Source organism: Erythrolamprus reginae, chromosome 3 (assembly GCF_031021105.1).
Source record: "Erythrolamprus reginae isolate rEryReg1 chromosome 3, rEryReg1.hap1, whole genome shotgun sequence".
Classification (NCBI taxonomy): Eukaryota; Metazoa; Chordata; class Lepidosauria; order Squamata; family Dipsadidae; genus Erythrolamprus; species Erythrolamprus reginae.
In genome coordinates this window covers 145476642-145498838 of record NC_091952.1, presented here as the reverse complement: position 1 = coordinate 145498838, position 22197 = coordinate 145476642, and the positions used below count along the sequence as shown (strand labels likewise).

The following is a 22197-nucleotide window of genomic DNA, read 5'->3' as shown; positions in this document are numbered from 1 at the left end:
ATGTTTTTTTGATGTTTTGATGTTTTTCGCCGTGGTCTGTCGGAGCAGCAGTTCCCTCCCTCCTTCTTGTTACCCCACCGGAAGGAACATCAGTGCAATTTCTAGTGACAGACCTTCTAGTATGGAAGACAGCTATCAAGTCACTGCTAAGTACTTAATTACCTTAGCCATTCATCGCACAATTTATCTTCCAGACCCATTCTCATCTTTGTTTGTATTCCCTGCACTCTTTCTAGGGCTTTAGCATCTTTTTTCTATTGTGGTGACTAGAATTGGATTCAATATTCCAAGTGTGGCTTCACAATTACACTCTAAAGTGGTACTATCACTTCCTGTAAACTTGATAATATTCTTCAGTTGATGCAGCCTAGGACTGTATTGGCTTTTTTGGCAGCTGCAGTACACTGCTGGCTGATACTTAAGCAATAGTGCACTAGGATATCCACAGTTACCATCATGCTTCCCTGAAAATACGACCTACCCCAAAAGCAAGTCCTAGCCTGATTTTCATACCTGTGACTAATATAAGCCCTGCCCCAAAATTAAGCCCTACTTAAGCCCCATCCATCATCTGGTTGTACAAGGTGAGGTGAGGTGCAGATCTAAAAATCAAGCTAGGAAGGGATGGGGATGGGGATGCGCCATGAACCCTACACCTGAGCACCTTAAGACAACCGCAGCCTGGCCTACCATGTCTTAACACATGTGATGCTGCTTCCTGACTTCTTCTGCAGCCGCTTGTGGCCACTCAGTGCTCAATGCCACATGGCGCATTGCATTGATGCTGCTGTTTGCAGAACACTGCAAAGCTCATTATGCTAGTGCTCTGCTCGTGCATGTAATGACACAATGTGGCACACAGCCACTTGCCATGAGCAGAGGCACAGGCACAATGAACCACATGATGGGCACCAATGAAACAAGCCATGTGGCGTCTGGCCACAAGTAGCCGCGAGTGGCTATAGAAGAAGTTGTGCAGTGCCACAACAGGTATTGGGTGTGGGAGGCATGGCTGCAGTGGTCCTAAGATTAGCAGATAATACATACTTTGCAAATAAGACATGATTCTTACTTTGGGCTCAAAAAGAAAATAAAGCCATGTCTTATTTTTAAGGAAACATGGTACAATTAAGCCAAATCTGACTATCTGATTATCATACCTGTGCATTTGCTTTTTCCTGCCTAAATACAGGACTTTACTTTTCTCACCACTTTGAAGCAACCAGTGATTAAGTCAAGGACTACCAGTAATGGGAACTGCACTACCCCTCTTGTTGGTATTATGATAATGTTGTGAGTGCTCCTCATCCACCTCTAGTAATGATAGATTCTGAGGAGGATGAGCCAGGCCCACCTTGGTAGCCTGGGCCAGTGGTGTTGCCAGTGCAGAGAGTGAGAGTGAGGGAGAAATAGACCTGGATGAACCCAAAGGACCATCAGAGGTGGCAGATATGCCAATGACAGAAAAGTCTGACTTAGAGGAGAAGAAGGAAGATCTGGAACCTGCATGTGAAATTGATTGTCAATCACTGTTGTTTCCTAAGTGGACAGTTTGATTTCACAGAAGTTTGATTTACTTGTGTTGTGTAAGTGCCTTTATTGTTTTGAGCAGTGTATAAAAAGACTGATTTGAAATATCAATACATGGATTCCTTGTGTGTCTAATCATACTTGGCCAAATGTATTTCTATTATTTTCTGTTCCGTTCCGTTCCTTTCCATGGTGCTCTCCACTCCAGAAATGTAATGTATCAAACAAATATAATCAAATGAAATTAAAATACTAATGCTATTTCTTTTGAACATTAGTTTGAACTGTGATTGAGTTGCTCTACACAGGTTATGCCCTTGGCTTTGAAAACCAGAAATCTCTTTCTTTTTCAATAGGAAAAAAAGGAGATCATGCAGACCCATTGAGAGAGTTGGAAAAGCTGAATTAACATATTATTTTTCACAATGTTTCACAGTTCTACACAGTGTAAAAGATTTCTGTTTGCATTTATTGACACATATGAACAAATGAGTCCCCAGTTGGTGAACAACAAAAATGGATATACAAGCAACCCTAAGCTGTGGTTTGTTTTACCAGTTTATTGGATAAGTCAAAATGGTTGGATTCACATATAACAATGCAATGTACAAGCCACAATACTTGAGATTATCCAATATGACTAATCCCAACTCAAGTAAATCACATGCTGCTGTGAACCCAGAGTGTAATGATGATATGGTTTATAATAGTGATGGTAATTGCCTCCAAAAAGAGAGAGAAAGCATTCCCCATTCTTGCACACTTTTTGGAGGCTCCAGAGGCTGCACAACAGTACACCACCTTCTCATGCAGCCCCAGGCATGTCATAAAAAATGACATGGTACATCATTTGTGACACCTGTGTCCTATGCCATAACCAGTTTATAATAATAGGACTGATAATAATAGGATTAGTAACTAGTAGTAGGACTGATAATATGTCAGAGTACCGTTTCTGGAAATGCTGTTTCCCCAGCATGATCCACACCAGAAGTGCGAGAAGGGTGTTGCCACTGAGTGGTTCCTGTGGGCACATGCCAATAATAAGTACCAGAAGAGTCGTGGATTTTCCTCCATTCCGAAGGAAGGTCGAGCTCTCCTTCCATATTTTGGTCATTCCACAGGTTATCTAAAAAGAAAAGATATGCTGATTCTAAAAATGGAAGTTTAATTTCAAACCGTTTTATCTGCATCAGCTCCAGAATAGACTTCATGTAAATGGACCTGTATGTGCAATATGCTGTTCTGGAAAAGACTGACTGACTGACTGACTGACTGACTGACTGACTGGCTGGCTGGCTGGCTGGCTGGCTGGCTGGCTGGCTGGCTGGCTGGCTGGCTGGCTGGCTGGCTGAATCAATCAATCAATCAATCAATCAATCAATCTTTATTGTCCAATGTGATTGGACCCACAAGGAATTTATCTCTGGTACATAATATCTCAATGTTTATATAAACAATGAAGTGATAGGTTATAACCATTGATCTTAATTGCAATAATTAACCATAAAATACAACAACAAGTAATAATCATACATACCAATTGTTCTGTCTGGGTGCCCCCAGGCTTCAACACCAACTGAAAAAAGCAGCCAGACACGCTGGTAAAAGCAAAGTCACTTTATATTTTTGAAAACAAACACAGAGAAAAAAACTGTTCTTACAAACTGAGATGCTATGAGGCTTCACAGAAGAGTCACGATGGCCAGACAATACAACAGGCTTCTTGCTGGCACACACACCACTGTAGAGCATAAAACCCATGCCTCCCCCAAGGTTTCAGCCTTCAAGGCCACAAGCCAGAATCAGAGACGCCAAGGATCGCAGCAAGGTCACAGGACTCCCAACAGATAACTCTCCACACTACAGGAAGGGCGGGCCTGCCTTTTCAAGCTTTCTGGGGATAACCACACCCAAACCCAGCTGTTGCCTATTAGGGATGGAAATACCTGGCTAATTGTCCCCTTCGTTGTGCTGTTCTTCTCTGCCTGAGATCGATGATGGCTTGTGCGTTCTCATCTAAGGACTCCAGGCTACTCGCTGGGGAGAGCTCCCCCCCGGGGGTCTCAGGCTGTTCTCTCTCTTCCTCGGCCTGACATTCCTCCTCCCCGTCTGCCTGGTCCTCCTCCTCCTCCTCCTGTTCCTCGTCCTCCCCCTCTGGGCATGGAGCCGGCAGAGTTCCAGCCGTTCCCTGAGGAGCCTCAGACTGAATCACATCACCAATAGGAAAATATAGTAAGAAAGATGAGAATATAAGAAAGATGAGGAAAAGTTCTGGAAAAGCCAAAGTTTAAGCACAGCCTTTCAATTAATCAGTTATGCAAGCACAGAGAAATCCAACTTCTAGGGCAAGAGTGTCAAATGTTCTCACGGTGGCATCACGAAACATATCAGGACTTTCCCCCTCATCACTAAAATGGGTATGGGCATGGCCAGCGCGTGATGCATCCAGCCCACAGCCCTGTTTTAGGGTGATCAACAAAACTTAATTAATAATTTAATGGCTGATTCCCAAATGAATCCAAATTTTAAAAATGTTGAGTGTTTGGATATCTGTATCGGATGATAATTTCTCAGATGAGAATTTGTTTGGAGGTTGCCCCATTAAAATTGAAAACAGAATTTTCAGAAACCATCAGCAAAGGCTTTTGAATGAATTTAGCAATTGTGGGAGAAGATCTGTCCTTTTATGAATGCTAACTGGTTAGAAACAGAAAGCCAAACATTAGAATCAGCAATTTTATCAACAGATCTGTCTTGAGCACAATGTTTTAAAATATGTTTGTAAGTAATTTTGACCTAAGGAGCTAGTGCGGCATAGTGGTAAACGGCTGGATTAAGTGCAGGAAGACCCAGGTTCTAATCCTCCTTCAGCACAGAAGGCAGCTCAGTGATCTTGGGAAAGTTACTCCCTTAATCAACATCAGGTTCTGCAGCAAGCTGGTTGAAAAACAAACCTCTTCATCACATCCTGCACTGATAGCGTCACTGAGGGAAGTAGGCCAATGCTGTGCAAAACAGATGGACCCTAAAGTCCAGCAGGATCTTTAGCTTAGGGAAAAAAAGCAACTAAGGGCTCACAAGATCAAAGGTGTATAAAGTCATGCAAAACAAGGAGAAAGTGGATGGAGAAACTACTTCTCTGAAGATTAGGATTAAGATTTATCCAATGAAGGTGATTGGAAGTAATATTTAAAGATAAAGGAAAGCTCTCACTTTGCACAGGAGTCAACACTGATTGGATTATATGTAATAGATTAAACAATACATTATTTATGTCAAACACCAGAGTATCCTATTTATGGAGATATGTTGTTTACCACTTCATAGTGCTTTACAACCCTTTCTAAGCAGTTTACAGAGTTAACATATTGCCCACATGAAAGACTTTTACTCTTGTTCCATCCCACCTACCCCCTTGTCCAGTCATTCAATGAGGTGGTATGTATAGATGTTTTGGGAATGTCTGGGTTTTGGAGAAATTGACTTTCTTTTCCCAGCATCTCTGGCATCTCAGTGTCCTTGAAGATTGGTATAAACCGGTTCAAAGCATTCTTGGTCTTCCTCAACTGTAACTTCCCCTCCCCCATCAGATACTAACATATTAAATCATTTACTGACCATTTGTTTACCACTCCCCCCAGGCCTTTGATGGCAGGACACCAGTAAGCTGTCAAGCCGAAGATGACAGACTTGACAATGCCATCCTTCTTCTCTTAAACAGCTACTATGAGTGGCCTAAATTAATTAAATAGCTGAGTCTGCACATCTAGAAAGCTCATCTTAAATTATGTTAAAACATCTGGAAAAGTTAGATAAAAAACTTTATACTAATATTAATATTTTTCTTTTCATAAATGTTTTCAGTCAACTTTTCGTAAATAAAAAGCACAGCTGCTCAACACCTATTTTGCATCAGTCTTCACACAAAAAGGAACCACCAACCAACCTGCAACTCAACTGCAATAAACAGCCCTGGAACTGAACTCAACATAAATAAAAACACAATAAGGGACCACTTGTGGGAGCTCAACAAGTATAAATCGCCAGGACCAGATGGACTACAACCCATAGTCCTAAAAGAACTGGCAGACACCATCGCGGAACCACTTCTCCTCATCTACCAAAAATCCTGGACCACAGGAAATCTACCAGAAGACTGGAAATGAGCTGATGTAGTCCCCGTCCACAAAAAAAGATAAAAAGACTGACCCAGGTAACTACAGACCCATCAGTCTGACTTCTATACCTGGAAAAATACTGGAGAAAATAATCAGAAAACAGTTTTGTCACTACCTAGAAACAAACAAGATAATATCCAACAGCCAACATGGGTTTGTCAGAAACAAATCATGCCAAACCAATCTCATATCTTTTTTCAACACCATAAGCAAATCAGTAGACCAGTGTTTCCCAACCTTTTTGGAGCCGCGGCACATTTTTCATATTTTCAAAATCCTGGGGAACATTGAGGGGGGGGGGGCTAAAAAAAGTTTGGACAAAAAAATATCTCTTCCTCCCTTTCGCTCTATTTCTCTCTCTCTCCCTCCCTCTTTCTCTCCCTTCCTTCCTTTCTCTCCCCATCCCTCTTTCTTTCTCTCTTCCTTCCTTCCTCTCTTTCTCTCTCCCTCCTTCCCTCCCTCTATGTGTTTCTTTCTCCCTCCTTCCCCCCTTTTGCTCTCTCTCTCTTGCTTTCTCTCTCTCTCTGTCTCTCTTGCTATATATCTCTCTCTCTTTCTCTCTCTCTGTCTGTCTCTCTTGCTATCTCTCTTTCTTTCTCTCTGTCTCTCTTGACATCTCTCTTTCTCTGTCTCTATTTCTCTCTTGCTATATTTCTCTCTCTCTCTCTTGCTATCTCTCTCTCTTGCTATCTCTCTCTCTCTCTTTCTCTCTCTCTTGCTATCTCTCTTTCTTTCTCTTTCTCTCTGTCTCTCTTGCTATCTCTCTCTCTGTCTCTCTTGCTATCTCTCTTTCTTTCTCTTTCTCTGTCTCTCTTGCTATCTCTTTCTTTCTTTCTCTCTCTCTCTTGCTATCTCTCCTTCTCTCTCTCTCTCTCTTGCTATCTCTCTTTCTTTCTCTCTCTATCTCTTGCTATCTCTCTCTCTCTTGCTATCTCTCTTTCTCTCTCTCATTTGCTCTCTCTCTCTCTCCCTTTCTCTCTCATTCCTTTCTCTCCCTCTTTCCTTTCTAACTCTCTTTCTTTTTCTCCCTCTTTCCTTTCTAACTCTCTTTCTTTTTCTCCCTCCTTCATATCTTCTTTCTCTCCCCCCTTCCTCCCTCTTTCCTTTCTCCCCCTCCCTTTCTCTTCCTTTTTCTCTATCCTTTCTACCTCTTACTCTTTCTTTCTCTCCCTCCTTCATTCAATTTTCTCTGCCTGCCTTTCTCTCTCTTTCTTTTTTCTCCCTCCCTTGTTCTCCCCTGAGGTTGCCTGTGCCTGCCCTGCACCACCCAACACCGACGGACAGCCCCCGATCGTCGGTTCGTCGCCCCCCCCCACACGGAGGGAGATCAGGCTGGCGAGGGTGGTAGATCTGCATCCCCAGCCACTGGAGGGAAATTGGGCTGGCGGGGGCAGTGGATCCGCACCCCCAGCCGCGCGGAGGGAAATCGGGCAGGTGGGCGGGTGGCCGCGGCTCCCTGCACGCCCCTGGAAAAGGGTGCGCGGGGGGCATTTTGGGGTGCGCTGGCGCAGGCGTGCGCAGCCTACAGGGAACGGTGCCTGGGGCCGCTGCAGCCGGCAGCCTCCTGTTTCCGCTGCCATTGCCCTCCCGCTGGGCCCCAAAGGACAATTGTTGCCACCCCCGCCAGGAAAGCTCCAGCTGGGCGGGGTGCTGCCGGTGGCTCCACCCTGGAGCTCTTGCTCGCCGCTGCCATCCCCCAGCAACTGCCCGCGGCTGCTGCAGCCGGCAGCCTCTCGTTCCTGCTGCCATTGCCCTCCCGCCGGGCCCGAAAGGACACTTGTTGCCGCCTCCACTGGGAAGCTCCAGCTGGGCAGGGCGCTGCCGTTGCCTCCACCCTGGAGTTCTTGCTTGCCGCCGCCATTCCTCGGCAACTGCCCAGGGGCGCTGCAGCTGGCAGCCTCCCGTTCCCGCTGCCAGTGCCCTCCCGCCGGACCCCAAAGGAGATTTGTTGCCGCCCCTGCCAGGGAAGCTCCAGCTGGGCGCGAAGAATAAAGCTCAGCTTCCAGTCTCAGAAGCTGAGCTTCGCGGCACACCTGATCATGTGTCGCAGCACACCAGTGTGCCGCGGCACACCGGTTGAAAAACAGTGCAGTAGACCAACCCAACATAGTTGTCCTCATATAGTTGGACTTCAGCAAAGCTTTTGATAAAGTAGATCACAATCTCCTAATCCACAAATTAGAAAAAAACGGGGTAGACTACAACACATGCAGATGGATAAACAGTTGGCTGACCAACTGCACCCAACGAGTTGTCCTCAACAGCTCCAAATCCACATGGAAGAAGGTAGATAGTGGGGTACCACAGGGTTTTGTCCTGGGCTCTGTGCTTTTCAACATTTTCATCAATGACCTAGATGAGGGAATAGAGGGGGGAACTAATCAAATTTGCAGATGACACCAAGCTGGCGGGGATAGCCAACACCCTAGAGCAGGGGTCCCCAAACTTTTTACACAGGGGGCCAGTTTACTGTCCCTCAGACTGTTGGAGGGCCGGACTATAAAAAAACCCTATGAACAAATCCCTATGTACACTGCACAAATCTTATTTAAAGTAAAAAAACAAAATGGGAACAAATACAATATTTAAAATAAAGAAGTAATTAAATAATTAAGTAATAAAGTAATTTATACTTCTTTATTAACAAGTAAATTTAAACTTAAATCAACAAACTCCCTCCATTTCTCCTTCCTTCCCTCCTTCCTCTCCATTTCTCTCTTCCCTCTCTCTTTTCTTCCTTCTCTCTCATTTGTTTCATTTTCCTCTCCATCATTTTCTCATTTTTCTCTTTTCTCTCTCTCACTCTTTCCATCTATCCCCCTTTCTCTCTTCCTCTCTATTTCTCCCTCTTTCTCTCTCTCTTTCTTTCTCTGTCCCTCTCTCTCTTTCTCTCTCTTTCTTTCTCTCACTCATTCTCTTTCTCTCTCCCTCTTTGTATCTCTCACTCTTTCTCTCTCTCCCTCTCTCTCTATCTTGCTCCTATCCTCCCCGCCCCTTGCCTCTGTACCGCCTCCTCACTCAGCAGCAGACCGCGGTGAGTTGACAGGAGATTCGGGAGCTTATAATATCTATTGATAAAATCTCGTGGGCTGCCGCGGGCTGGATAAATTGCCTCAGCGGGCCGCATCCGGCCCCCGGGCCGTAGTTTGGGGACTGCTGCCCTAGAGGATAGGCTCAAAATACAGAAAGACCTAGATAGATTAATGCTGTGGGCCCAAACTAACAAAATGATGTTCAACGTTGAGAAGAGTAAAGTCCTTCACCTAGGTAAACAAAAATCTAGACACGCATACAGTCTGGGAGGAACCCCACTTAGCAGTGGTGACTGTGAAAGGGATCTTGGAGTCTTACTGGATAATCAACTAAATATGAGCGAGCAATGTGCAGCAACGGCTAAAAAGGCCAACACAATCCTAAGCTGTATCAACAGGGGGATACACTCCAAGAACAGGGAGGTGTTAATACCACTCTATAATGCCCTGGTCAGACCACATCTGCAGTACTGCATTCAGTTCTGGTCAACACACTTCAAAAGAGACATAGAAACTCTGGAGAAGATGCAGAAAAGAGCAACCAAAATGATTAGGGGACTAGAAACCAAGACTTATGAAGACAGATTGCTGGAACTGGGCATGGATGGCCTAGAGAAAAGAAGGGCTGGGGGGGGGGCATGATAGCAATCTACAGGTACTTGAGGGGGTGCCACAGAGAGGATGGGGTCACGCTGTTTTCTAGGGCACCAGATGAACAACGGTTGGAAGCTGATCAAGGAGAAATTCAACCTAGAAATAAGGAAGAACTTCCTGATGGTCAGAGCGATCAATCAGTGGAACAGCCTGCCAGGGGAAGTGGTGAACTCCCCAACTCTGGACATTTTCAAGAGGAGATTGGACTGTCATTTGGCTGGGGTGCTGTAGGATTTCCTGCTTAAGCAGGGGGTTGGACTTGATGACCTGCAAGGTCCCTTTCAACTCTAATAATAGATAGAGAGAGAGAGAGAGAGAGAAAGAGAGAGAGAGAGATAATTGTAAACTGAGTCATTTTAGAAATGGAGAATATTGCATGATATAATGATCAATAATTCAAAAGCTTTCAGTGTGAAAGTATCATAAAGCTCTTAAAAGATTTCATTAAGGTCTTCAAAACCAAAACTAGCCGTATCCTTACATTGTATAAAAATTTACAGTCTGTATCTTGTACTATACTCCACATAAAATTTTATAAGTATTTGTCCACTGATTAAGTAAATAGGGTGCCCACATCACACAAAATTAAGGACCAAGCACAACCCCATTCCAAAACTGCATCTGGATCGTGGGTGTCAAACTCTATTGTGTCATGTGATCTATCATGATGTATTGAGATGGTTTCTGCCTTTGTGGAGCCAGGGTTGGCATGGCCTGCATGTGATGCATCCCGTCTGCCGTCTACCAGTTTGACACCCCTGTTATAGATCATGTGTGTTCTGTCTGGGTTTCCCCAGACGTCAACACCAACTAAAAAGAGTACCCAGACACACTGGTGAAAATCAAAGTCATTTTATATCTTTGAAAACAAACACAGATAACAAAAACTGTTCTTACAAACTGGAATGCTATGAAGCTTCACAGAAGAGTCACGACGGCCAGACAATACAACAGGCTTCTTGCTGGCACACACACCACTGTAGATAATAAAATCCACGCCTCCCCCAAGTTTTCAACCTTCGAGGCCACAAGCCAGAATCAGAGACGCCAAGGATCGAAGCAAGGTCACAGGACTCCCAAAAGATAACTCTCCACAATACAGGAAGGGCGGGCCTGCCTTTTCAACCTCTCTGAGGAGAACCACACCCAAACCCAGCTGTTGCCTATTAGGGATGGAAATACCTGGCTAATTGTCCCCTTCGTTGTGCTGCCCTTCTCTGCCTCATATCTATGATGGCTTGTGTGTTCTCATCTAATGACTCCAGGCTACTCGCTGGGGAGAGCTCCCCCCCGGGGGTCTCAGCCTGTTCTCCCTCCTCCTCGTCCTGACCTTCCTCTTCCCCGTCTGCCTGGTCCTCCTCCTCCTCCTGTTCCTCGTCCTCCCCCTCTGAGCATGGAGCCGGCAGAGTTCCAGCCGTTCCCTGAGGAGCCTCAGGCTGAATCACAACAATGTGAATTACATGTAAATGGCAATTCAGGCATTTCAGAATCAATGAAAATATCTCATGCAAACAAAAATGTTTTATAATCATTTGTTTATCTATTTTCTGAAGTTACGACAATGCTGAAAAAATTGACTTATGTCCTGTCCTCTTACTTACAACCATTGCAGCATCCCTGCAGCTGTGTGATCAAACTTTGGACCCTTGACAGGGGCATGTATTTATGAGAGTTGCAATGTACAAGGTTATATGATGACATTTGCATTCTTCCCAGGGGGCTTCTAACGAGCAAAGGCAGTGAGGGAAATCAGATTAATTTAATGACCATGTGATTCACTTAAGAGCCATGGCAAAAGGGATTGTAAATGATGCACAACTTATTTAATGATCACATCGCTTTAGCAATAGAAGCTGCAGTCCCAACTGTGATTTGTAAGTTGAGGACTACCTGTATATGCAACAATCCAAGTTCACACTGAAAACTTCAGAGATGGGATAGAGAGACCAGTCTCATTCAGAGCCAGTTATATTTACGTAGATATTACTACTCCTGTTTCTTAAAAGATATAAATACAATATTTAAATAGCAGCTTTGAATAAATATATAGTATATTATCAGACATGTAGATTAATCATTGCATGCCAGTCTCACAAGACACCACTGTCTTTCTGGCTTTTAGATCCCATCACTTCCCTTTAGCTAAACAAACAACAACAGAAGGGACCAACAAAATCTCTCCTGGCTTACACAAAGCCTCAGGGAGATCTGAATGAAAACAAAGCAATAACAATGGAAGAAGATTGCTTTGCCACTTTACCCCATGGCATATTCTCTCAAAACCTGGAACACATTTCATTCTACAAAACTATTTTTTCCTAATTAAAGTTAGGTGTTGGTAACGGTCAATTTACAAACCTAAGATAATTAAATTTGAAGAATTAGCAAACTAGATACTTTTCTATCCCATTTTTTATGAAATGACATGGCTATGTAGATGGGAATTTGTATGCCATGTTGGAGAGAAACTAGAGATAAACTCAGAGGTGGTGATGCTATAATGGTGACGTTACGATGACATCACTAACCAGTTTGGTCAGTACTGGTCTGTGGGTGCTGCCATCTCTTTTTTTTGGATTTTTTTGGGGATTTCCCCCCCAATTTTAACCCCAATTTTTAAAATATTTTTTTCTTCTGCACATGCACAGAAGCTGAGTTTCCAGCACTGTGCATGCATCGCTATCTTGTTTTCGGGGGGGGGGAGGCTTGAGGGGGGGGGTTGGCACATGCAAAGCACACACATACCCACACGGTGCAGGAGGAAGTGAATCAGCAGCAAGGTAAGTTAGAATCCACCTCTGGATAAGCGATATTGATCCCATTCTGTGTATTTAACATGACATTAAATAAATATTAAATAAGCACTAGTCAATGCTAAAGCCAAGTAGAGATGTGATAAATAGAATTGCAGGGAGGAGCAGGCAGATAGGATCATCCTTTTCTCTCTCTATGAATTCTTTTATCTAAATCAAAAATAATGCTTCTTGTCAAACAAACAAATAAATACTGTTTAATGAAGAAGTGTAAATATAGTGGTATTGTGAATAGTGTTGGGGAAATCCGCTGAAGTTCGGGTTCGGCAGGTTCGGTCAAACTTGATGTCAGAGTTTGAGTAGGTTCGCCAAACCCAACCCCCAACCCCTCTGGCCTGGCGGGCTTCAAGCGGGCGGTGGGGGGTAGGGGGAGCGGGGAGGGCTCTGGCTTGAGCCTCCGAATGCTCCCTGCCCCTCCCAGCCATCGCCCACTTGAAGCTGCCGGCTGGGATCCTGAAGCGCTGGGGGGGAGGTGTCAGGCCCCCTCCAGCGCTTCACCTCCAGCTGGGCAAGAGAGCTTGGGAGGCAGGTTTTGCTGGCCAACTATTCAGGATCCCGGCCGCCAGCTTCAAGCGGACAATGGGTGGGAGGGGGAGGCGGGGAGGGCTCTTAGTCAGCTACCATGGTCATCAGCCACCATGGTGATGTGTTGCTTGAGCTGCTCCAGCGCCGACTCCATCTTCTGCTTTTTCACGGGGAAACTGACATGATTGCGCGCACGGTGGTGAAAGAAATTAAAGGAGGAGGTGCGGTTGCGGCATCCAAGCCTTTTCCTTAAGAATACAGTGTTCCCTCAATTTTCGCGGGGGATGCGTTCCGAGACCACCCGTGAAAGTCGAATTTCCGCGAAGTAGAGATGCGGAAGTAAATACACTATCTTTGGCTATGAACAGTATCACAAGCTTTCCCTTAACACTTAAAACCCCTAAATTACAATTTCCCATTCCATTAGCAACCATTTAGATTATTACTCACCATGTTTATTTGTTAAAGTTTATTAAAAAAAATATTTATTAAAGACGGACGAAGGTTTGGCAATGACATATGACGTCATCGGGTGGGAAAAACCGTGGTATAGGAAAAAAACCCGCAAAGTATTTTTTAATTAATATTTTTGAAAAACCGTGGTATAGACTTTTCGCGAAGTTTGAACCCGCAAAAATCGAGGGAACACTGTAAAAGGAGATCAGCACGCATGCGGCTTCTGGGCCTGCGCTGCCTGAAGGTTTTGTCTGACAGGCCGCCGCGGGCTGCTTTGGCGGAAGTCCCCTTTCCAAAGAGTGCCGTGGTGGGCTAAGGCTGCCCTGGGTAATGGGCACAACAGATGATTGGTGAAGACTTTGGTTTTGTTTCCTGCTTGGCAGCCAATCAGTATTGCTCTGGGTTGCAGGACAAGCAAGGCGGTGTCGTGGCCTTAACTTCCTTATTTATTTAGTCCAACCTTGGCAACTTTTAAGACTTGTGGACTTCAACTCCCAGAATTCCTCAGCCAGTCAACCTTGGCCACTTTAAAACTTTGTGGACTTCAACTCCCAGAGTTCCTCAGCCAGTTTCGCTGAGTCAGAGCCCACCCCGCTTCCCTCTCCCACCCACCGTGATGTTCGAGCGAACGCCGAACCTGAACACAGACTTCTGAAAAAGTCCGGGTTTGGGTTCGGTATGCCGAACACTGCAAAGTTCGGCACGGACCCGAACTATGCAAGTTCAGTTCGCCCAACACTAATTGTGAGCAAAATACTTGTTAATGAAGACTGTAGTAAACATGTTATTTATAACTGGATTTGTGGAACAAGGGGAAGCTAATGAAAATATTTCTGATTATCGATTGCAAAAATCTCTTAATTGATAAAAAAATTTAATATAGTTCTTAAGCACATAATCATCACTTTATTTTATATTATATTATACAATCCCACTGTTTAGGTCAGAAATATAGACCATGAATCCATCAAGCCTTAGGTAAAATCTCCAGAAATCCACATAAGTGGTTTCCAAATTGGCATAAAATTGGAGAATCATTTTAGGAACAATAGTATATTTAATTGTAATAGTTTTGCTCAGATTCTTCACTACTCAATATGTTATTTGAGAGATAAGTTGATCTATTTTTTGTAACAAATAAACAATAATTTACCCAAATTCAGTAAGTATGGGGTTTTATACCTGAGCTGTCAAAAGAAATTCAAGAAAAAAAATAATATTTTTAAATGTTTGCTAAATTTGTGATCAGTCACTTTGCATTTTGATTGATGGGATAATCTTATTAAGGTGATTAGACCTGAAATTACAGAGTTTGCCTAATCAAGCTGTTATTGTCAGATCTCATTAAAAATCTTTGGAGTTTCAAAATTATAAATGTATGGTTCTTTATCCCGTTTGATACTTTTCTCAATAATGGATCACCATTTCATATGTCCAGTGTAGAAACAAAGAACATTTTGGGCTGCAATATGCTCAAGTCTAAATACTTTCCACTGTGATTGATCTACAACAGTTGATACTTTATGATCTTGAGAACTGAGGAGCAGGGAAATCTATCTCAAACCAAGAAAACCTATATGTAAAATGTATTCTTTATTTTGAAGTAAGTGTTGCTTCCTGGATTGCCTGCAGTTTTCTTGGCAACATTTCAGAAATGGTTTGTTTTTCTGCTTCCTAAGGCCAAAAGTTGGCTTTGTGATAAAACCAAAACTAGAACTCATTGTCTCCCAGTTTTAAGTGGTGTCTTAACCACTTCATCAAACTGGCTCTCTTAAGTGACCCTGCTGTTCTGTTCGGGTCGTATGTGACCCGAAGCCAAGTTTGAGTCCCTGTAAAAAATTTTCCCTGCATATCTGAAACTTGAAATTTCATGACTATTCATCATTTCAGGGGTTCTCTCTATGAGAATTTTTTTTGGGGGGTGGGGGGCTTAGTTTTTGCTGGGCAAAAAAAGTTACAAATCTTATGTTCCCGGGTCACCCTGACCCGGACCGAAAACTCTTCATTTGCAGTGCTTATGTTTGGTCTTTTTGAAAGCTTTTTTCACTTGGAAAGTAGTCTGAACATTTCTGCACACAATGATATGAAAATTGAAATGAAAAAAGTAAATCTTATTGGTTTATTTTGCGGATATAATGCACGCCCCCCCCGTTTTTGTGAAATTTTTTTCAATTTATGGATAGTTTTGCTTGCAAAATGCATTCTATTTTACTAAAGTTGGTGTGGGATTGGTAGCTTGAACATTTCTGAATATAAGAAAAATATAAAGGAACTGAAAAAAATGATTCTTATTGGTTTTTTAACATCAGAAATAAGGCCTCCCCCCCCCCCTTGGCTGCTTGCAACCATTTTCACTTTTTATTTTTTTATGCTCCAAATCCGAAATATTCTTTAAAATCTTAGGCATTCATTTACTCAATTTAACAATGCTGATCATCAAAAAATATTTTTGGGGTGGTGGCTAATTGTTTTCTGGGCAAAAAAAAATCATAACTTTGAATCTGTTTCTGTTCGTATGTGACCGGACCAAAAATAATTTTTTTAGGTACTTGAATTTGATCTTTTTGAAAACTTTTTCAACTGGAAAACTAGTTTGAACATTTATGAACATAATGATATGAAAATTGAACTGGAAAAATTGAGACTTATATTTTTATTTTGATCAAAAAGCCCCTCCCCCCATCCTTTTTAAATTTCGTGTCAATTTCTATTTTTTAAGGCTACAAATCCCTAAGGAATTTTCCCCCAAAAGGTTTGATATACTAAATTGAACATTTCTGAATATGAGAAAAATATAAATGAACTGAAAAAAATGGTTCTTATTGGTTTATTTTTGCCACAAAAGGGCCACCCCCCCTCGGCCTTGCTGTGTGCCATTATTGTCACTGTTTATACATATTTGTCTAGAAATATTTGGAATATCCTTTTGAAAATCAACCACATTGTAGCCAGAGAACTAATTTTATGAAACAAATCCATTTTACTAAAAAAAAGTATGTAAGTTTGAAATTAACAGCATAATTTTTATATAAATTGAAATAATTGAGGCATACTTTATGTGCAAAATAAACCAATATGCATCAATTTTTCCAGTTCAATTTTCATATCATTATGTTCAGAAATGTTCAAGCTACCAATCCCACACCAACTTTAGTAAAATAGAATGTATTTTGCTAGCAAAACTATCCATAAAGTGAAGACTATTTAAAAAAAACGGGGGGGGCGTGCATTTCATCAACAAAATAAACCAATATGCATCAATTTTTCCAGTTCAATTTTCATATCATTATGTTCAGAAATGTTCAAGCTACCAATCCCATACCAACTTTAGTAAAATAGAATGCATTTTGCAAGCAAAACTATCCATAAATTGAAAAAAATTTCACAAAAACAGGGGGGGCGTGCATTATATCCGCAAAATAAACCAATAAGATTTACTTTTTTCATTTCAATTTTCATATCATTGTGTGCAGAAATGTTCAGACTACTTTCTAAGTGAAAAAAGCTTTCAAAAAGACCAAACATAAGCACTGCAAATGAAGAGTTTTCGGTCCGGGTCAGGGTGACCCGGGAACATAAGATTTGTTACTTTTCTTAAACAGAACAGTAGGGTGATTTTATCACTAAATGAAAATAATGTCTTACATATTAATGACAGCAAATGTCTCAATAATTTTCTGCACTTCTCTCTTGTTTTCTTACTACTAGGAACCCCTGCGTTCAACAAAATTAATAAACCAGAATGTAAGTTTCAGCCTTGTTAATTAGAGGAGTGGATAAAAGTGATCACATTTGTCATAAGTTTTTTCTTATTTGTGGAATCTTGTTGAGCTTGGTTATTTCTTACAGTTGTTTCATTACACAACTAAACAATAGCATCAGTACAAGTGAATTCTACATCTCCACCAAAACTGGCAGTAAGAGTAAATTTATATAAATAGGGAACAACACAACTCACTTTCACACTGATAATATCATCTCGTTAGTTAATGAAGTTTCTACAAGCAGAGAACATCATGGACTTACATAGTATATTCTTTCTTTTGAATGCTGTGGAAATATAGTTTATCTCTACATGTCTATTGATAGCATTCAATAAAACTGTCATCAATAAACAATTACAGATAAACTACAGTATATCTCCCAGGAATTTCCTATCAATTTTGGATTTGGCTTAGATTTTATTTTTAATTTGGCTTTGGATTTTTTATTTCAATTATTTAAATGTAGAAAAATTTCGGGAGGTGCCCAAAATGGGGAAAAGAGAAAATGACTCATTTTGGTGTTTACATCTTATTTAGCTGCAAATAGAAAATTGTATACAACAAAAAGAAAAAAAAAGGCATTGAATGCTTAGGAAAAAAATTAATGTAAAACTATGTGCTACTACATCCCAGCTTTATTTTTTCACACAAAGTTTATTTCATACAACAAACCTTCATTAAGATATACCTGCATAAACATATGCATAGACTGTACTTTTAAATATGGTACATTTATTTGTACTTAAATGGAACAATTTATTTAAGCACAGTAAAAGACAGAATATGAATGCCAAGTCAAAATATATAAGAAAAAGGTAAGAGCACACCTATCCAATCAAGATGAATTCAAATCATCAGGATCAGATGGATTACATCCCATGGTTCTGAAAGAACTGGCAGATGTGATATCGGAACCACTGACCCATATCTTTTAAACATCATGTAGCATTAGGAAAGAGAGAGACAACTGGGAAAAAGCTGATATAAATCCCATCTTCAAAAAAGGAAAAAATGATTAAGGAAATTACAGACTAATCAGCCTTATACCTGAGAAAGTCCTGGAAAGGATAATCAAGCAGCAAATTCGCAAGTACCTAGAAACCAGCAAAGCAATTATGGATAGTCCTCAATTTACAACAGTTTGTGTAGTGACTGTTCAATGTTCAACAGCAGTGAAAAAAGTGACTTAAGACCATTTTTCACACTTATGACTATTGCAGCATATCCATAGTCATGTGACTAAAATTCAGATCCTTGGAAATTGACTGATATTTATGATGTTTGCTGTGTCCTTTGGGCTTATTATCAGGGATGTCTTATTTGGGAAAAACAGGATACATGGTAGAGCCTATTCTATATCCATGTACCCTGTTTTTCCCAAATAGTAGTAACTCAATAGTAGTAACTAGTGGACAACCACTTAAGCAAGAGCCTTGTATCTGTTCTTATGCATACTTGACAAAATAAATAAATTAAAAAAATTATTTTATGAATAAAATACGTGCCAAATATTCGTCTAAATATAAACATTTAAAGCTAGTAAACTACATTATAACATTATTTTATGAATAAAATACTTACATACTAAGTTTACTAAGCATGCTACTAAGTGTGTGAACCTTATCAGGATCCATGAAGTATGAGAAATAACAGAAGATATAAAAAATAAAACAAGATAGAAGGCACTAAAATATTGATATTTATGAAATCCTAAAATTAGGGGACTAATTTGCTGCATAAAGCAACGGAAGCAAAATAAATTTTGTTTGTTTCTTGAATTCTTAGAGTTCTGGTCCAACTATAAAAAGCAAACAAGATTATTCTCTAATCAGGTGGAACTTCTATTAGCAAGTGGAATTATAACTTTAGTGTAAAAGTTGTTGAAGAAAGCCCACCGAGGAAACATACAGACTAGTCACAGGGTCAGGCTCATTTTGTCAAGGGGCATAATTCTCCAAACTAACAATAATGCATTCCTAATATAATGTACTTGGAAATAATCATGTATTTTTCCCCATACCACATGAAGACATGCCAGCCCAATTGTAAATCCTGCCCCTCCAAAGCCAATAGTCTTGTAGTCCTCAATATAGTCCATTCTTTCACCCATATAAATACCGCAGTCTGGTACAATTCCCAATTCCCAATTCGGTAGCCCAAAGCTTCTCTGCTCCTTGAATCCTGCAGTATTTTCAAACTTATTCTTGCTTTTTTCCCTTGCCAGATATATTACTTTATTGAGTTCCTCCAAGTATTTTCCCCCCAATTTTATCTGAATTGTTTGAAATAAATATAGTAATCTTGGTAATATGTTCATTTTTATTGTAACTATTCTTCCTATAATGATAATTGAGATTTTTCCATTTCTCCAAGTCTGCTTTAATTTGTTGCATCAGTTTATAGAAATTATCTGTGTTAATTACATCTTGCTATCAGGTGAAGGGCTTTACATGACTAACTGCTCTTGTGTAAAACATTTTGAATTCTGGGTTTCCAGGAAAAGGAAACATTATCCAGAACAATTGTGACAACCAGGGACTCTCAGAAAAGTAAAGCTTAAGCCAGAAATAAAGCTAGCATATGTAGAATCCTAGCTATAATTAAAAAAACTTTGTAATGTTATACATTCACACACTCACACACACTACACCTTCATTCACATATGGGACAAAAGATTCACTTTTATGAAGTTATAAAGTCATCAGCTGTTGAGACTGTTAAGCTCATAACAATTTGGGACAAACCACAATATGAAAAATCAATCCATGAAAGTTGCTCTCCAGATAAATAGAATGAGATATTAAATATTCTAATGCAACAGTAAGAGCATATCTACTGGTATGGATCAGGTTTTCATAGTTAGCCAGAATTTTATACAATCCTGACCTTTACTGAAGATACAGCATTTTCATATTTATTTCTGTTCTGAATATGCACAAACATGTAAAAAAAGAGAAAACGTTTAAGGGAAGAGGTTACACTGTTGAGGAACCAAAGGAAATGATGAACTGAACAACACTGTTACACTTTTTACTAAGTCTGCACTTTTATTCTACTAGTTTTTTCTCATCATTCCTATCATCCATTTCCTCCCAGTTAGGACTGTATGACTGTAACTTGTTGCTTGTATCCTAAGATTTTTATGAATATTGATTGTTTCTTCATTGCTTATTTGACCCCTATGACAATCATTAAGTGTTGTACCACATGATTCTTGACAAATTTATATTTTCTTTTATGTACATTGAGAGCAGATGCACCAAGACAAATTCTTTGTGTGTCCAATCACATATGGCCAATAAAGAATTCTTTTCTTTTCTATTCTATTCTATTCTAAAACCTACTTTCCTACCATCTCTTTTCAGCACCATGGAAAGCCGCCTAAAAATAGGTCGCAAAAAGCAGAGGTCTTCAAACTTGGCAAGTTTAAGACTTGTGGACTTCAACTCCTATGCTGGCTGGAGAATTCTGGGAGTTGAAGTCCACAAGTCTTAAACTTGCCAAGTTTGAAGACGTCTGGCAAAAAGGGTCGGACAAAAAAAAAGACAAGCCCAGTAAAACTGCACGTTACAGGAAATGGATTTTGCAAAGCTGCCGTCTGGCCTCCCCCGTTGTCCCCGCTTTCTTTCACCATGGAAACCAGTTATGAGTGTCTTCACATTGATGTGAGACAAGACGTAAGCATCTTTCTCACCGACCAGCAGGCGGCAAAGTTAGCCACTTGCGTTTAATTTTTTTTTAAAGGTAGACGGCACATTGAGGCAACGGCATCATCTGCTAAAACCGGGAGGCTGGAAGCCCCCTCCTTTTTCATGTCATTCCCATCTAGACGCCGACATGAGCCCAGAGGCTGACCATCGGGCCCAGGACAAGTGCCCATGGGTAGCCAGATAGGGTGGCCCCACCAGACCCCCTGCCCACTCTCCAATGAGGAAAGGCAGCCCGGACGTCCTTTCTAAAACCCAGAGGCGCACACTCACGTCCTTAGTGGGGAAGTCAATCGAAACGCACCTAACGCTTCCTTCCCGGGCCACCGCCGGCGACTCAGAAGTTGCTCCCCCCCCCCCGGTCCCACCTGAGGCCGCCGCGTCCCTCTTCCCAAAGAGGGGCTCTTCCCTCCCTTCCCGCCGCGCCGGTCCTGCGGCTGCTACTCTCTCACCATCGCAGTCCACCAAGATGATGGCCAGCATGTAGTCCTTGCCCAGCATAGCTGCCTCGCTCGCTCGCTCGCTCGCTCGCTCCGGAGGCAAGATGTTGTCCCACCCGGCGGGGATGGAGGCAGCAGCGATGGTGCGGCAGAGGGTGACGCCGAGTTTGGCCTCGGTGGGAGGAGCCGAGCCAAGCCGAGCCGAGCCAAGGAGAGAAGGAGGGGGCTGAGGGTGATGAATGATGCCAGCATGCAATGTAGCTCGAGCCCGGCCGAGTTCAGCGGGACTTCAGTTCCGTGATGGAAGCCCAAACTGACAGCACCGCCTATAGGCGAGAGGGCACATTTTTATTTATTTTTATTTTTTATTTATTTATTTTGTCCAATACACAATAATACACAATGAAGGTTATAGAGCAGTGTTTCCCAAACTTGGCAACTTGAAGATGGCTGGGGAATTCTGGGAGTTGAAGTCCAGATATCTTCAAGTTGCCAAGGTTGGGAAACACTGTTATAGAGGATATAGTAGAGAAGAAATATGAGATATAGGAGAGACTATAGGACAGGGGACGGAAGGCACTCTAGTGCACTTATGTACACCCCTTACTGACCTCTTAGGAATCTGGAGAGGTCAACCGTGGATAGTCTAAGGGTAAAATGTTGGGGGTTAGGGGATGATACTACAGAGTCTGGTAATGTGTTCAATGCTTTGATAACCCTATTACTAAAGTCATATTTTTTACAGTCAAGTTTGGAGCGGTTAATATTAAGCTTGAATCTGTTGTGTGCTCTTGTGTTGTGGTTGAAGCTAAAGTAGTCTTTGACAGGCAGGACATTGCAGCATATGATCTTGTGGGCAATACTTAAATCATGTTTAAGGCGTCATAGTTCTAAGCTTTCAAGACCCAGGATTGTAAGTCTAGTTTCATAGGGTATTCTCTTTCGAGTGGAGGAATGAAGAGCTCTTGTGAAGTATCTTTGAACATTTTCAAGGGTGTTAATGTGTGAGATGCGATATGGGTTCCAAACAGATGAGCTGTATTCAAGGATGGGTCTGGCGAAAGTTTATAAGCTCTGGTAAGTAGTGTGAGATTT

The 22197-nt window shown here is 41.6% G+C and overlaps 1 protein-coding gene across 1 annotated transcript in view; it reads right to left on the bottom strand.

The window, feature by feature from the left end:
- Positions 1 to 21250, bottom strand: part of APBB3 (amyloid beta precursor protein binding family B member 3) — a 61527-nt gene extending 40277 nt beyond the window's left edge. Inside the window, exons 1-2 of the mRNA XM_070749054.1 lie at positions 21115 to 21250; positions 2481 to 2659 (exon numbers count right to left, since the gene is read on the bottom strand). Coding sequence (XP_070605155.1) covers positions 2481 to 2659; positions 21115 to 21163 — 228 coding nt within the window. The 5' untranslated portion in view covers positions 21164 to 21250. The remainder of the gene's footprint in view (positions 1 to 2480; positions 2660 to 21114) is intronic.
- Between the last annotated feature and the right edge of the window lie 947 nt (positions 21251 to 22197).